Source organism: Mustelus asterias, chromosome 13 (assembly GCF_964213995.1).
Source record: "Mustelus asterias chromosome 13, sMusAst1.hap1.1, whole genome shotgun sequence".
Lineage (NCBI taxonomy): Eukaryota > Metazoa > Chordata > Chondrichthyes > Carcharhiniformes > Triakidae > Mustelus > Mustelus asterias.
This window is the reverse complement of record NC_135813.1, coordinates 92685644-92701396: the sequence shown is the minus strand read 5'-3', so window position 1 is coordinate 92701396 and position 15753 is coordinate 92685644. Positions and strand designations below refer to the sequence as shown.

At 46.8% G+C, this 15753-nt stretch overlaps 1 protein-coding gene across 5 annotated transcripts in view; it reads left to right on the top strand.

Annotated features, from left to right (window-relative positions):
• The window catches only part of LOC144502880 (unconventional myosin-XVIIIb-like), a 363270-nt gene that overhangs the window by 127483 nt on the left and 220034 nt on the right, over positions 1-15753 (top strand). For all 5 annotated transcript variants that reach the window (XM_078227267.1, XM_078227266.1, XM_078227270.1 and 2 more), the window contains 2 exons: positions 4333-4500; positions 11706-11796. In XM_078227267.1, the coding sequence (XP_078083393.1) occupies positions 4333-4500; positions 11706-11796 (259 nt within the window). The remainder of the gene's footprint in view (positions 1-4332; positions 4501-11705; positions 11797-15753) is intronic.

Here is a 15753-nt window from a genome sequence, read left to right as displayed (position 1 = left end):
GAAGTGGCCCTGGAAATAGTAGATCCATTGGTGATTATTTTCCAAAATTCTTTGGACTCTGGACAGGTTCCTACAGATTGGAGGATAGCTAATGTAAGTCCACTATTCAAAAAGGCAGGTTGAGAGGAAACAGGGAACTATAGACCAGTAAGTCTATCGTTGGTATTGAAATTATGATGCTGACAGAAACAAGCTTTCTCATAAGCCAAAACAAAACTTTTCATGGTCTCAGCTGCAAATTGTTTATGAAAGTTTGAGACTACATGTCCCAAACAATTTCAATATGAGATAACGAAAAACTTATAATTCTATATTCAGCTCTATGTTAGTTAGTTCAATCCAGAGTATGTTTGGGTCAAGTCTGTTTTCAAGATCAGTACAGCACTGGCTTTTGCAAGTCTCTCTCTCTTTCTCTCTGTCTGTCTGTCTCTCTCTTTCTCCCAGTTTTTTTGCTCTCTCTAGTGTGTTAATTTAAAATTCTACTCAATAAAAGAAATTCAGTGTTTCAGTGCTGTCTCTGTCTATTCTGAGGAATGAATGGACCCTACAGCCACCATTTCCATTTCTAACCCCTGGATACCAAGTTTCTTGGGCCTCAGGAATTCTGGCATATTAAAGGAGGTTTATGGGCTGAGAGGGGTAGGAATGTTACCACCAGGTCGAACAAGCTAACCTCTTTACACACTCCACATCCCTCCCACACTGGTTTCTTAACTGTCCCCATGATTTCTGACTCCACCACCCCTCAGAATTCCAATTACCCCCCAGCACTGTCATCTCCAACTTCAGATACGCCCCTCAAGATCTTTGACTCCCCCTCCCCACCTCCAACGGTTAAATTCCGCAGGATAACAGCACATTCTCCGCCCTTCTCTTCCCACCCCCATTCCCATTCCCACTCTCTTCATTGTTCCAAGAGTTCAAATCCAGAAAGCCAGTTGGTGAAAGATAGGAATTGGAACCAATTTTTACACACTTTGTAATTATTACAGAATTAGACAATAAGGCCATACCCTCATAAACCAGTAAAAACAGCTTTAAGCTTTGTCTATTTAAAGATGGCACAGTGGCATAGCGATTAGCACTGCGGCCTCACAGCGCTATAGGGACCCGGGTTCAATTCCGGTCTCAGGTCACTGTCTGTGCAGAGTTTGTACATTCTCCTGTCTCTACGTGGGTTTCCTCCGGGTGCTCCGGTTTCCTCCCACACTCCAAAGATGGGTGGGTTAGGTGGATTGGCCATGTTCAATTGACCCTAGTGTCAGGGGATTAGCAGGGTAAATATGTGGGGTTACGGGGATAGGGCCTGGGTGGGATTGTGGTCGGTGCAGACCCGATGGGCCGAATGGCCTCCTTCTGCACTGTAGGGATTCAATGATTCTATGATTCTACGAAGAGTGCTCAAGTGAAGCCTCAGTAAAACCCATCACCTGATAATGCTCCTGTGAAGTGCCATCACATGTTTCATTACTTTAAAAGTGTTTTAAAAAGCGAGTTGTCTGGATTGGAATGTGTTGCAGTGTATATTAGAGTCACAGAGACATCGAGGTCTACAACACAAATACGTGGCGAGATTCTCCGGTTTCCCAGCCGTGTGTTTACCGCTGGCGGGAGGTGGCGCATTGTTTGCTGGCAGCGGGATTCTCTGGTCCCGCTGCTGTCAATGGGAATTCCCATTGACGTCACTCCACGCTGGCGGGGAACCCGCGGGCGGGGGTATGCTGCAGGCGGGACCAGCGGTGTGATCAGCCAGAGAATTCTGACCATGAATTTCTCTTTGTCAGTGCCACTATGCAGATGGGATTTGAGGGATTTCGTACTCCATGCCATTTGTTTGCGTACAGTCGCAATTTTGCATCAAAATATTTCCCGTTATGACTGCCTCAAATCAAATTATCCGTTGTTTCTAAAAAAATCAAGCCATGTACAAAGTATGAAAGCCCTTTCACTCCTGTATTGAGATGATGTGCAGTTATGTGCCTAGTGAGCCATGGGTTCAAATCCCACTCCAGAACTTGAGCATATAGTCTCAGCTGGCACTCCAGTATGTTGTAAGGTGTTAGGCATAGCTGCGGAGGTCTTACTAAGGTATTCCCAGGTGTTAAGTAATTCATCAGTAAGTATTTACTAACTACTTAAAACTATATACATAGATGCAGCAAAAGTCCGAGCTCAGAGCGGTTTCCATGCTTGCTTCTACACACGGCTCTGTCCAACACTACACTGACCCCTAGATATAGGTCAATTGTATCACTGTGTGGGTGGTACTGTATTCCGGCCCACATTAACCCTTGATGTGCCAGACCCTGACACAGTTTCATAAAGGGTTTTATTGTCAGACATGCTAGTGTATTATATTCAGGTCCCTATTTGCCAGCTCCAGATGTTTGAGAAAGATTCTGCCCAGAATCTTATCACCGTTCACGCCAGCAGGATTTTCCCATCCAGCCGCAGTGAATGGAATTTTGGCTGGGCGCCAAATCCTCCGACCTCAGTGCAGCGGGAGTGTGGCATGAACGGCTGGTAAGATCGCGCCCTCTATGTCTATTCAAAGTGCATTGAGTTCTCCTGGTACCAGTGTCTCCATTCATTCCTTCCTCTACCAACACTGGCAAAATTGGCGACATCAGCTGCCGACTCACTGCGGTGTTGTACAAGAGACTCTTTGGGAGCTTTCTGAGAGATGTGACAAGGCGTATGTTTTATTTATTTTACACTGGAAAACGACAGTGAAAGATTTCAGGCAATGTTGCAGACTGAAAAGTGAGCATGGGGCATCATGATCGGCAAGGGCTTGGAGGGCCGAAGGGCCTGTTCCTGCGCTGTACTTTTCTTTGTTTTTTGTTCTTTGAGTGACTCTTCCAACAAGACCTTCCAGGGTTTGGACTCAGGCAGTAAATATCATGTGTAGCTTGGAGGGCAAGGAATCCACTCTCATTTTCTTTCTCTTTGTTTAAATGTGTGAAGACAGAGGGAAAACAAAAACAACTCTCCCTATTACAGTAGTGGCTTGATGTGATTTGAAAGGGCAGCAAGGAACTGTACATTCTGTAATGATCTCAAAGACGCCCATGAGGTTGGCCTCTTGGGGTATGAGCTCCCTGACTGAGGTAATGATTGCCTGCCCAATCAGGGTGTCTCACCTGTGAAATAATGAGGAGTGTCAGGGTTTTTCTGAGAGTAAATACCTCCTCATCTCAGTCTTAAATTGGCATCCCTTTATTCTGAGACTGTGCCCTCTGGTCCTAGACTCTCCCATAAGACCATAAGATATAGGAGCAGAATTAGGCCATTCGGTCCATTGGGACGGCTCCACCATTCAGTCATGGCTGATATGATTCTCATCCTCATTCTCCTGCCTTCTCCCCATAACCCTTGATCCCCTTATTGACCAAGAACCTATCTATCTGTATCTTAAAAACACTGAATGACTCAATGGGTGGCATGGTGGCACAGTGGTTAGCACTGCTGCTTCACAGCGTAGGGGACCTGGGTTCGATTCCCGGCTTGGGTCACTGTCTGTGTGGAGTTTGCACATTCTCCTCGTGTCTGCGTGGGTTTCCTGCGGGTGCTCTGGTTTCCTCCCACAGTCCAAAGATGTGCGGGTTAGGTTGACTGGCCATGCTAAAAGAAATTATCCCTAGTGTCCTGAGATGTGTAGGTTAGAGGGATTAGCGGGTAAATCTGTAGGGATATGGAGGTAGGGCCTGGGTGGGATTGTGGTCGGTGCAGACTAGATGGGCCGAATGGCCTCCTTCTGCACTGTAGGGTTTCTATGATTTTATGATTCTGCTGCCTCACAGTGTCAGGGACCCGGGTTCAATTCCGACCTCGGGTCACTGTCTGTGTGGAGTTTGCATTTTCTCCCCGTGTTGGCGTGAGTTTCCTCCGGGTGCTCCAGTTTCCTCCCACACTCCAAAGATGTGCGGGTTAGGCTGATTGGCCATGCTAAATTGACCCTAGTGTCAGGGGGATTAGCAGGGTAAATGTGTGGGGTCACGGGAATAGGGCCTGGGTGGGATATGGTCAGTACAAACTCGATGTGCCTCCTTCTGTACTGTAGGAATTCTACGATTCTCCCATGAGGGGACACCGCTGGGTTTGCGTAGAAACATAAAAGGCTGACTCAGAAATAGAAATGTCTCTTTTATTAAAAAATAGACATGCCGACTTTATCCAAACCCCTGTCAAGTTTTTTTGTTTCAGAGCTCAGATCATTAAATGGAGCAGAATTGATTTTCTTCACAGAGTTGGGAGCTGAATTTACATTCTACTGATTGACCTCATTAAGGCTGAAGGAATCTCTGTTTTCATTTTTACATGCTCGTTCAGTCGGCAGGAAGCAATTTATGAAGTTTGAATGGGCGGAGAATGCAGCCAGCGTGCTCGGTTGTGAACTGGAGGAACTCTCAACTGCTGTCTTCAAGCATCACCTCAAACTGATCATCCAGCAGGCTACAAGCAAGCTGAATCTAGCAGAGACTGCAGACACCAAAACAGGTAGCGAATCTGTAAAACCTAAATCACATTGGACTAATTTTCTTACATCTAATGACTAGGTTTTCTTAAAGATAAAACAGGAATTGATGATTTTCTGTCTGCCCGTTGACTGCTCAAGGCCTATTGACTTCAACTGGTTTCACCCGTTGACTCAGTAGCTGCGCTGGCCACTGAAGTATCAGTCAAGTACTCCATGTGTTGGAACATCAAATCCAAGTGAATTCAACCATATGGGCTGGAATTCTCCGGCTGGCGGGACCGGAGAATTCTGCTGCTGGCAACCAACGCGCCACCTCCCGCCAGCGGGAAAGACGTGTCTGGGAGGCCGGAGAATCTGACCCATGGTTTATTTTTGTTGGGTGATTCTGGTTGCCCTGAAACCTGTTGGGAAAGGAACACTTATGGGATCCCTGAAGATCGTAGAGTGAGCTCGATATTGATCTTGTAAGGAGAGATGCCTCGATCTGCTGCATGCAATGGTATTGACAGAGGGAGCTATCCCCTTAATGAATCAGAGATAAATCAGAAATCACCATACAGAATGGCAAGGGCCCTGATGGCCATTTTACAATGAGTTAGCAGATTTTAGCCCAGGAGCAGAAGACGTTGTACATTTCAGGAGGAGGCAGTGGCATAATGCTATTGTCATAGAGTCATAGAATCCTACGGTGCAGAAGGAGGCCATTTGGCCCATCCCTGTAACCCCATGTATTTACCCTGCCAATCCCCCTGACACAAAGGGTCAACTTGGCATGGCCAATCCACCTAACCCGCACATCTTTGGAGTGTGGGAGGAAACTAGAGCACCCGGAGGAAACCCACGCAGACACGGGGAGAACGTGCAAACTCCACACAGACAGTGATCCGCGACCGGAATTGAACGCGGGCCCCTGGCGCTATGAGGCAGCAGTGCTAACCACTGTGCCTTCATTGAACTAGTAATCCAGAGACCCAGGATAATGCTCTGAGGACCAAGGTTCTAACCCCACCACGGCAGATAGTAAAATTTGAATTCAATAAAAATCTGGAATTAAAAGTCTAAAGATTACCATGAAACACACGGTCGATTGTCGTAAAAACCAACCTGGTTCACTAATGTCCTTCAGGGAAGGAAATCTGCGCCTTTGCCTGTGGCTTACATGTGACTCCAGAGCCACAGCAATGTGGTTGACCCTTAAATGCCCTCGGAGATGGGCAATAAGTGCTGGCCCTGCCAGCGACACCCACATCCCATGAACAAATATATTAAAAATTGTCACGAAACAGGGAAGAGAAAATCATCTGGGGTTAAGGCTGCTGATGACTGGACAATGATCCTTGCTTTATCGCAGCGTGAATGGATGTGACTGGATGGAGGAGGCCTGGATGTAATCCCTTCCCAGCCTGGTGGTCACAGCCAAACCTCAGGGTGACCAGTGGCCACTTGGGGACTTTGCAGGAGGATGCGCAATGTCCACAAAATCACCATCTAATAACACTGTCGGGAGAGGAGAGGGAAGAGAATACTGACAGGAAACGGGAGGAAAGATTGCAACATCTTATCCTCTGAGGGGAGCATAAAACTGGAGTGGATGTGGTGAAATGAGGATCTGATCCTCTCAACTGTAAACTCCTCGAGTCATATTAGAATCGTAGAATCACCACAGTGCCGAAGGAGGCCATTCATCCAAGTGAGCCCACACCGACAACAATCCCACCCAGGCCCGATCCCCATAACCCCACGTATTTACCCTGCTAATCCCCTTTGGCCAATCCACCTCACCTGCACATCTTTGGGGTATGGGAGGAAACCGGAGCACCCGGAGGAAACCTACGCAGACACGGGAAGAAAGTGCAAACTCCGCACAGACAGTGACCCGAGGCCTGAATTGAATCCGGGTCCCTGGCGCTGTGAGGCAGCAGTGCTAACCATTGTGCTACCATGGCAAAGATTAGGACAGAGGTAGAATCTCTGTTTGAATTATGCACAGAGGGTGATCAGTAAATGAAATGAGTTGCCAGGGAAGGATGTTTGAGGCTAAGACACTTTATACATTTCAGAAAGAGCTGCACACTATTATGGGAGTATAATAGATTTGGTCATCTGAAAAGATGAGATCAAATGGGTTACAGGACCTTCCTCATCTGATGACACTGACGACATGACATAAGATCAAAGGGGTTTTAAATCATGCTCCAGCTATACCAAGCCCTGCTTAGACCAGGCCCGGGGTGTTCAGTTCTAGGCACAGCACCTTGGCAATGACATTGGCCTGTAAGGGAATAGCATAAATTTACCGGAATGATTACCTGGACTCCAGGAGTTAAATTACAAGGAGAGTGTGATAACCCCCAGGACCTGTATGGGGAATCACTGATTGACTTCCCTGTAGGATTCATTGAATACGAGCTTCCTGGGGATTGGAATTAACTAACCAGGTGGAGCTCATATACCGAGCCCTGTATAAAGCAGGCCCCTGAGTGGGTCCATTACTATATTGTTCTGGTTGGGACCTGCTTGTGATTTCACAAACTTAAAAAAGGGAAAATAAAGTTTATTTATTAGTCACAAGTAGGCTTGCATTAACATTGCAATGAAGTTACTGTGAAAATCTCCTAGTTGCCACACTCCGGCGCCTGTTCGGGTACACTGAGGGAGAATTTAGCATGATCAATGCACCTAACCCAGCACGTCTTTCAGACTGTGCGAGGAAACCAAAGCACCTGGAGGAATCACTGCTCAAGTAAAGTAAAGTACATTTATTAGTCACAAGTAAAGCTGGCATTCACAGTGCAATGAAGTTACTGTGAAATTCCCCTTGTCGCCACAATCCGACGCCTTTTCAGGTCAATGCACCTAATTAGCACATCTTTCAGATTGTGTGAGGAAACCGGAGCACCTGGAGGAAACCCACGTAGACACGGGGAGAATGTGCAAATTCCACACAGACAGTGACCCAAGCCGGAAATCGAACCCAGGTCCCTGGCGCTGTGAAGCAGCAGTGCTAACCACTGTGCCACCCTGCCTAGAAGTTTGGAACTCTCTTCCACAAACGACAATTGATGGGTTTTAAAAATGTTTTTTATTCATTTGTGGGACATGGGCGTCGCTGGCTGGCCAGCATTTATTGTCCATCATTGCTGTGGCTCTGGGGTCACATGTAGGACAGACCTGGTAAGGATGGCAGATTTCCTTCCCTAAAGGTGAACCAGATAGGTTTTTCCGACAATCGACAATGATTTCATGGTCATCAATAGATTCTTAATTCCGGATTTATTTTTTATTGAATTCAAATTCCACCATCTGCCGTGGCTGGATTTAAACCTGAACATTAGCTGAGTTACTGGATTAATAGTCGAGCAATAATACCACTTGGCCATTGCCTCCCTGCTGATTGAATTGTAAGTTTATCTGAGTTTTGAGAGTTTTTTTGTTAACCAAAGGTGTTAAGAAATGTGGGGCAATTATGTTGCAGATCAGTTAAGATCCCACTGAATGATGGAACGGATTAATGGGGTTAAATAGTCTCCTCCTGTTCCTACGTTCTTTTGTACAGTTCTATAGCACAAGACTATTTAAAGGAGCTTGCTACTCCACTCTCTCCTTTAAGTAATTCGTCCAAACCTACAGTCTCTGACCAAACTTTTGGTCACATGTTCTAATATCGCTTTATGTAATTTGATGTCAAATTTTGTCATTCCGATGAATTACGTTGTTTATGATCTGCCTTGTAACAGCAGCGTGAATAAAATTCAATGATACTGTGCGGGTGGAACATGGTTCGCCTGAACGTGACTAATATTTATAGTTCAGCACCCGGGATCTGTAAGCAGGAGATTGTTGGACACTTGGCAATTGACATAAAGCAGGGAAGTCATCTAAAGCCAGAGATGTTGCATTATCCATTCGCGTGACCCTTCCTTTTAATGAGCCTCCAAAAGAGAAGAGGGATGTTACGTTAGTTGGTTATTAATATGCTCAGAATGTTGCCAGGAGGTTACAATGCTTCAGTAGCCCTGCTTCCAAATGAGCAGAACCTGATGTGAGTTGTATGCAGATGAGTGCGTAGCCCTACAATTAATGAGTGTGCCGTTGAAATGCAATCTCCATAGATCAGGGAGTTCAAATTGAATCGTATCTATCTTCTCTCCCGAGAGGGAAGTTTGGCTCCATCACAGGCCAAAGCTGTGAACATTGATTTACAATGCGAGAGGGGAAACGCTAGCATTTATATAGCTCCATTTACACTCCTGAAAACATCTCAGATTTTTAAGCCACGTGTTACTTTTGGGAAGCGGTGACTATATTCGGGGCGAAGGATGAATGGGAACTTCCCACCCTCAGTGCTAACTGTTAGTTCAACAGTCCCGTGAGTCAAGTCAATGCCTCATTTATTGCCACTGGGGCCTCATTCTCTCTCCTCAAGGCATAAAGAAGATAGATTTCAGAGCTCTGCAATCCTTTTTACTGCATCAAATTAATAATTCTGCCCAACTCATGCTCGGAGATTTCCGATTCATTCTCAACACCAGGGCTTGGCTCCTTGTAATACCTTCGCGGCACGGTGGCTCAGTGGTTGGCACTGCTGTCTCACAGTGCCAGGGACCTGAGTTCGATTCCCGGCTTGGGTCACTGTCTGTGTGGAGTTTGCACATCCTCCACATGTCTGCGTGGGTTTCCTCCGGATCTTCCGGTTTCCTCCCACGCCCTGAAGATGTGCAGGTTGGATGGATTGGCCATGCTAAATTGCCCCTTAGTGTCCCAAGGTGTGTAGGTTAGGGGGATTAAATGTGTGGGGTTACGGGGATTAGGCGGGGTGGGCATGAGTAAGATACGCTGTCAGAGAGTTGGTGCAGACTTGATGGACTGAATGGCCTCCTTCTGCACTGGAGGGATTCTATGATTCTACGTATGGGAGAGCTTGCTATGCGTAAATTGACAACCAAGTTCCCCATAGAACAACAGTGACTACAGTTAAATGCACTTCATTGGCTGTTATATGCCTTGGGATGTCTGGAGGTCAAGAAAAGGACTATATAAAGTCCTTTTTCATGTTTGTACTTTTTTTCTTTCTTCATAGAGCACAGGTCAGATAGTTAGGTATATTCTCTGTTATCAGCTAACCTTGGGGAGGACTGGCCGGAATCTTCTGTTCCGGCGTTAAAGTTTGGTGGTGGACGTGGAGATGGAGAGGGCTTTCGGCTGTGGGGCAGGATGGCTGACCATGTGCGATCACGTGCCGTTCTGCTCATATACATCCACGGGAAGCTCGCCGAGTCTCAGCTGCCATCCCTGACATCACTTCATGGGGTTGAATGTCCAGGCACCATATAGAAAGGGGACCCAGACAGCTTGCACTATCCCTTCCACTTTGTCTGGCCACTGCTCCACAATTCCCAATTCACCCTTCCTTCTCTTCCTTGGTCACTCTTCGTGCAATTTCTATGGTCTTAAGCATAGCACAGATGCTCCATAAAAGAGGACAATACAACGGCGACTCACCTTTAATCATGGAAGAAGTCGACCTCACCCGATGCATTTCTCTTATGTTAAGACGTTATGTTCTAATTTCCTCATGTTAGGTTCTAATTTCCCGTTGGTGGGGGGTTAATTTGGAGGGGGGATGATCATTCCAATGAGATGGCCATTTTGAGAGCATGCATGACTTGCAAAAGGGCTTCTCAACGTTGTTCACCAGGAAGCTCGTACTGCCTTTAAAGTCCCAAAATTCCAATTCCTAAATTTCATCCCGCTGTTCGGAAATGAATTTTTGCTCCCAGGACAAATTCCATTCCCCTGCTCACCAGCCTTCCCACGACTGGTGGGTCTGGAGGACTCTGCTGTGACTATGAGGTGACACTATAACTGGTGTGCACCCACAGTGGATGAAGTGCATTGTCTCCACTCAGAATGATCTTTTAATTTCACTTGCCAAGTTTCCTTTAACCGTTTGTTCTTGTTACACTGCCCTTTAAGGAGCGGCTCGTCCTTTAGTTTGTCTTGTTCATTTGGTATCCTCAAATTCATGCTTCAAGTTTAACATCTAGCTGAAACAATAGTTTGGTCTTGCATTGTAAAGCCTATTTTCCTTAACCTTGGAAGAGGCGAGATTCTCCAACCTCTCAGCTGTGTGTTTCCCACCGGCGGGAGGTGGCGCGTTGTTTGCTTGCAGCAGGATTCTCTGGTCCCGCCGCTGTCAATGGAAAGCCCGGGGGCGGGGATGCGCTGCCGGCAAGACCAGAGAATCCCTCCGGCGTGAATGGCTGGGGAATTCATAGAATCCCTACAGTGCAGAAGTAGGCCATTCAGCCCATCAAGTCTGCACTGGCCACAATCCCACCCAGCTCCTATCCCCATAACCCCATGCATTTACCCCAGCTAGTCCCCCTGACACTAAGGGGCAATTTTAGCATGGCCAATCAACCTAACCCACACATCTTTGGATTGTGGGAGGAAATCGGAGCACCCAGAGGAAGCCCACGCAGACACGGGGAGAATGCGCAAACTCCACACAGACAGTGACCCAAGCAGGGAACCTGGTCCCTAGCACTGTGAGGCAGCAGTGCTAACGACTGTGCCACCCTGCTGGCCAAGGAGTCTTTCTTTCATCGTAGAAAGTGGGAGATATTTAGACTGACGGGTCAATCATCTTCCGTTCCCTCACCCTGCTGTATAAATATCTCCCACTTTCTGTGCCTTCTAGCTTTGACAAAGGGTCATCTGGACTCAAAATGTCAGCTCTTTTCTCTCCTTACAGACGCTGCCAGACCTGCTGAGATTTTCCAGCATTTTCTCTTTTGGTTTCAGATTCCAGCACCTGCAGTAATTTGCTTTTATTTAGAAAACCCTGTACTTTGTTTCTACTCTGTTTCAAAACCTTTCGTAACTTCAGAGGCCTCAGTCAGGTCATCTCTGGCCTTCTTTCGAGGAAGGAGAGATGCAACAAATCAATCCTCTTCTGATATGCATTGCCCCTCATTTCTGGTCTCATCGTTATTGCGAATGGTCTGATATTTTGCAAGTTCCAAAGTATAGTTTGGACTCACAAAGGAAGGAAAAGATTCTGGGGCTTTTTTCTGAGTTGGAGGTGGGTAGGCATGGAATGTAGTTGGCCCTTTCCTTTGAGATTTGGTTTTGAATCTAGCCCGCACTGTTGGAGAGGAAAGTTACTGACGTTGTCATATGAGTGTAAAATGTGCAATGTGTGTTCTTTTGTTGTACTTAGGCCCTCGTTTGACAGGTTTGGAATGTGTGGAAGGAATGGCCGCTGGATTATATGAAGAACTATTTGCCATTATCATCATGCTCATTAACAGGTAAACATCTTTATATCAATCATCGGGGATTAGGGGCGGCATGGTGGCACAGTGGTTAGCACTGCTTCCTCACAGCGCCAAGGGCCCGGGTTCAATTCTGGCCTCAGGAGTTTGCATGATCTCCCCGTGTCTGCGTGGGTATCCTCCGGGTGCTCCGGTTTCCTCCCACACTCCAAAGATGCGCGGGTTAGGTTGATTGGCCATGATAAATTGCCCCTTAGTGTCAGGGGGATTAGCGGGGTAAATGCATGGGGTTATGGGGATAGGGCCTGGGTAAGATTGTGGTCGGTGCAGGCTCGATGGGCCAAATGGCCTCCATCTGCATGTAGGGATTCTATGGTTAGCGACAATCGATGACAGTTTCACGGTCACCAGTACTGAGACTGGTTTATATTCCTGCTGTATTCATTAAACAAATTTAAATTTGAATTCAAGATCCCAGAGTATTAGCTGGGCCCTGGATTATTAGTGCAATGACATTACCACAACGCTACCCATCTCCCCTCAGCCACTGGCACAATAACAATCATTTTCAGACATTGCAAATATGATGGAGTATTGATTTAAATGAATTGGTGACTGTTACTGGTACAATATCAATCTTACAAATAAAAGTTTATTTATTTTTTCATCACAAGTCGGCTTACCTTAACTCTGCCACGAAATAATGTGAAAATCCCCAATTTGCCACACTCCAGCGCCTGTTCGGGTACACTGAGGGGGAATTTAGCAATGCACCTAACCCGCACACCTTTCAGACTGTGGGAGTAAACCGGAGCACCTGCAGGAAACCCACGCAGAAACGGAGAGAACGTGTAGACTCCGCACAGACAGTGACCCAAGCTGGGAATCGAATCTGCGTCCCTGGCGCTGAGGCAGCAGTGCTAACCACTGTGCTGCTAATACATACCTTTCTTTTCATCTACATAAATTGTATATACCAGCCTCAGAAGGAGTTCAGTGTAGATTCACCAGAAAAACACCAGGGCTCTAAGGGTTAGGTTATGAAGAGAGTTTGTCTTATCAACCCCAAAATATAGAACTTTACAGACTCACAGAATTGTAATGGTGTAGAAGGAGGCCGTTCAGCCCATCATGTCTGTACCGGTTCTCCAAATGAGCATTATGACTAATTGCCATTCCCCTGCCTTTTCCTCGTACTCCTGCACATTGTTTCCATTCAACTGACCGTCTAATGCCCTCTTGAATCCCTTGGTTGAACCTCACCACACTGCCTCCACCACACTTCCAGGCAGTGTTTTCCAGACTTGAACCTCTCACTGTGTGAAAAAGAGTTTTCTCACATTACATTTGCTTCTTTTGAAAATCACTTTCAATTTGTGCTGTTCTCGATCCATTTATAAGTGGGAACAAGTTCTCTCTTCCTAATCTGTCCAGAGTCCTCGTGATTTTGAACACCTCTATCAAATCTCCTCTCTCAATCTTCTTCTCGCCAAGGAGAATAATCTCAACTTCCCCAATTTATCTTCATAAACTGATGTTTCTCATCCCTGGACCAATTCCTGTAAACCTCTCCTGCACTCTCCCCAATGCGTTCACATCCTTCCCACAATATGATGCCTAGAACTACCACGGTACTCCAGCTGAGGTCTAACTAGTGTCTTCTATAAGTTCAGCATAACCTCCTTGCTTGATGATCTGACTGAGCGTCTTAGAATTTTGGAAAGAATTGCTGAGGTACATAAAGAGCAATGCTTCTGGCTGGTGGGGGGTGGGGTGGGGGGGTGGTGGGGGACTGAGTCCAGTGTGAAACAGATGCAACCTTAAAATCAGTGTGGTGTGATTTCGAAAGGAGTTTTGGGAATAAAGGGAAGTAGTGAATTCTCTGACACAAAAAGCATTAGACACCAGCTCAATTGTTAACCTTGAACCTAAGACCAAAGAGAACAAAGAAAATTACAGCACAGGAACAGGCCCTTCGCCCTCCATCCCTGCATTGACCATGCTGCCCGACTCAACTAAAACCCCCTACTCTTCCGGGACCATATCCCTCTGTTCCCACCCTATTCATGTATTTGTCGAGACGCTGCTTAAAAGTCACTATCATATCTGCGTCCGCTACCTCCCCCGGTTTAAGGTTGATAGACTGTTGCTCGCCAAGTGTATGATGGGATATGAAGCCAAGAACAAAGAACAAAGAACAAAGAACAGTACAGCACAGGAAACAGGCCCTTCGGCCCTCCAAGCCTGTGCCGCTCCTTGGTCCAACTAGACCAATCGTTTGTATCCCTCCATTCCCAGGCTGCTCATGTGACTATCCAGGTAAGTCTTAAACGATGTCAGCGTGCCTGCCTCCACCACCCTACTTGGCAGCGCATTCCAGGCCCCCACCACCCTCTGTGTAAAAAACGTCCCTCTGATGTCTGAGTTATACTTCGCCCCTCTCAGCTTGAGCCCGTGACCCCTCGTGATCGTCACCTCCGACCTGGGAAAAAGCTTCCCACTGTTCACCCTATCTATACCCTTCATAATCTTGTATACCTCTATTAGATCTCCCCTCATTCTCCGTCTTTCCAAGGAGAACAACCCCAGTCTACCCAATCTCTCCTCATAGCTAAGACCCTCCATACCAGGCAACATCCTGGTAAACCTTCTCTGCACTCTCTCCAATGCCTCCACGTCCTTCTGGTAGTGCGGCGACCAGAACTGGACGCAGTACTCCAAATGTGGCCTAACCAGTGTTCTATACAGCTGCATCATCAGACTCCAGCTTTTATACTCTATACCCCGTCCTATAAAGGCAAGCATACCATATGCCTTCTTCACCACCTTCTCCACCTGTGTTGCCACCTTCAAGGATTTGTGGACTTGCACACCTAGGTCCCTCTGTGTTTCTATACTCCTGATGACTCTGCCATTTGTTGTATAACTCCTCCCTACATTATTTCTTCCAAAATGCATCACTTCGCATTTATCTGGATTAAACTCCATCTGCCACCTCTCCGCCCAATTTTCCAGCCTATCTATATCCTGCTGTATTGCCCGACAATGCTCTTCGCTATCCGCAATTCCAGCCATCTTCGTGTCATCCGCAAACTTGCTGATTACACCAGTTACACCTTCTTCCAAATCATTTATATATATCACAAATAGCAGAGGTCCCAGTACAGAGCCCTGCGGAACACCACTGGTCACAGACCTCCAGCCGGAAAAAGACCCTTCGACCACTACCCTCTGTCTCCTATGGCCAAGCCAGTTCTCCACCCATCTATCCACTTCTCCTTGTATCCCATGAGCCTTAACCTTCTTAACCAACCTGCCATGTGGGACTTTGTCAAATGCCTTACTGAAATCCATATAGACGACATCCACGGCCCTTCCTTCATCAACCGTTTTTGTCACTGCCTCGAAAAACTCCACCAAATTTGTAAGGCACGACCTCCCTCTTACAAAACCATGCTGTCTGTCACTAAGAGTGAGATTGTTTCGTTCTAAATGCACATACATCCTGTCTCTAAGAATCCTCTCCAACAACTTCCCTACCACGGACGTCAAGCTCACCGGCCTATAATTTCCTGGGTTATCCCTGCTACCCTTCTTAAACAACGGGACCACATTCGCTATCCTCCAATCCTCAGGGACCTCACCCGTGTCCAAAGAAGCGACAAAGGCATGTGGATGATGCAGTTCAGCCATGAACTTACTGAATGTCAGAATAGCTTCGAGGGACCGAGTGGCCTCTTTCTGCTCCGATGTTGAATTTGGGCAATGGTGATCCTTTGTACGGCCAGAATTTTACTGGCATACCCGCCCCGATTCCGGGGTGGGCGGGGCTTGCAGAACGGCATTCTCCATTGGCCTCGGGCGGGATCTTACGAGCCTCGGGCGGGCGTGCCGGTGAAATTCTGGCCTATAAGTCTAATTGAAAGTTCAAATCTATATTTGCCATTTGAACAGATGGAAAAGCAACATCGGTCTGTGGATTGACACCCACTT